This window comes from Cryptomeria japonica, chromosome 9, assembly GCF_030272615.1.
Source record: "Cryptomeria japonica chromosome 9, Sugi_1.0, whole genome shotgun sequence".
NCBI classification, from domain to species: domain Eukaryota; kingdom Viridiplantae; phylum Streptophyta; class Pinopsida; order Cupressales; family Cupressaceae; genus Cryptomeria; species Cryptomeria japonica.
Window position 1 is genome coordinate 61,941,823 of NC_081413.1, and position 1,953 is coordinate 61,943,775.

Here is a 1,953-nt window from a genome sequence, read left to right on the forward strand (position 1 = left end):
AAAATAAAAAGGGATTTAATAGAAAATAATAAATACAAACATAAATGGATTGAGCGAACTATTTCAAGATGATTTTATTGAATGCCCTTAGAGTGTTACGGCACTACAAACTAGTAGAAACGGTCTGGTAAGATCCGGTCAGTCCTCATTTGGTCATTGTCACCTCCATGTCGTTGTTACCTTTTCATTCATTTAACATTTAGTAAGGGAAGTGAATGTGTATATTTAGAGATTGAGTGTCAAACCATATGAGCTTGGGTCCCATAACAAACCCCTACAGTATTAGACTCTCATACGTTAACAGATATTGTGGAAAGATTCAATTTCTCCTTTAACGGAAGCACATGTACTCACTGCTCGTCTATTTATACTCCATCTTTCTTATCTCTAAACTCAACCGTTTTGAAAAACATATTTTATATAACACCTGCCCACAATATATTCTCTTTTGCCCAACCATTCATATAGTCTGCTTTAGTGACCACAAAAAGCCTAAAACTTTTCAGAAAATGAGTTCTACATTTTCAATGACCTTACTGCAAGCTGATAGTTCAACAGATTGTAATATAACTTCCCAAACAAACTCGCCACTAACAAAAGATGGTGAACAAGAAAGCCAATCTCAGAATCTGTGTGATATGTGGAGAGATATACAAGGTGCGCACAACTGGAATGGTTTGCTTGATCCCATGGATCCCATTCTCAAAGCTGAAGTTCTCAGGTATGGAAACCTTGCAAAGGTTTGCTATGATGCATTTGATGGTGAAAGTAGTTCTATACATTATGGCCAATGTAAGTACACTAAAACATCACTGTTTGACAAGATGGGTATGTCTGAATGTGGCTACCGAGCCACTAAATACATATACGCTAATACTAATGTGTTGGCGTCACTTTTCGGCGAAAACGCCAAAGACAAGGCTGTTTGGTTAGGGTTTATTGCAGTCTGTGAGAGTGAAAAGGAGATTAGAAGGCTTGGACGACGAGACATTGTAGTGGCATGGCGAGGAACCCAAACAACTCAAGAATGGATACAAGATCTCAGGGATTTTCTGATTCCAGCTAGATTATCTTATAAATGTGAAAGAACAAGCAAAGAACATGAAGCAGCAACTGCCATAGCAAATGATGGAGTTCGTATTGAAAGCGGATTCCTGAGCTGTTATACTTCCACCTTCAGCCATGAAGATTCTAAGGGAAAATCTTTCAACAAGAGCGCCAGAGGTTTGCTAATTTCAGAGATAAGGAGATTGCTCAATGTTTACAAGAATGAGATCGTCAATTTAAGCATAACTTTTACTGGACACAGCTTGGGAGCTGCGCTCGCAACACTGAGTGCTTATGACGTCAAAAAACTCCTTAATGCTAACTGTTATAATATTATACCTGTCATAGTGTTTTCCTTTGCCTCGCCAAGAGTAGGTAATGTTTCATTTGCCAAAAATGTGGAAGATATTGGCCTCAAGGTTCTGCGGCTTGTCAACAAGGGCGACGTCGTTCCAAAAGTCCCTGGAGTTTTCGTGAACGAGAAGATGGGATATCTTAGCAGGTGGCTGAGCTGGCTTCCATGGGCTTACTTTCATGTTGGAGTTGAGCTCTGTTTAGGAAAGAACTCTTCGTTCCTACTGCACCCGAACTGTGTTGCTTACCTTCACAATTTAGATGTTTATCTCCGTTTACTAGATGGCTATAACGAAGATAATAACTAGTCATTTTATATTTATCTTTTACTGTGAGATTCTATTCTCCTTGCCAAGAACTTAAAGACATCGATCGATAAAGGTCAAGATCCTACCAAATGGTGGCAAATATCAAATCCCCAAACTATCTTAGAATATTAAGTAATTCTTTCTATATACATAGTTATTCTTTTAATTTTTTATTGTTTTATTTTTTTTTCAAATTGTATTCATTTTTATGAGTTAATATGATATTTGATCATGTAATCAGATA

At 37.5% G+C, this 1,953-nt stretch overlaps 1 protein-coding gene across 1 annotated transcript; it reads left to right on the top strand.

Annotated features, from left to right (window-relative positions):
* The first annotated feature begins 509 nt into the window (after positions 1-509).
* LOC131033497 (phospholipase A1-Igamma2, chloroplastic-like) lies at positions 510-1,709 on the top strand. The gene has a single exon (XM_057964727.2). It carries the CDS (start codon positions 510-512, stop codon positions 1,707-1,709), a length of 1,200 nt encoding a protein of 399 aa, XP_057820710.2.
* Positions 1,710-1,953: the final 244 nt, after the last annotated feature.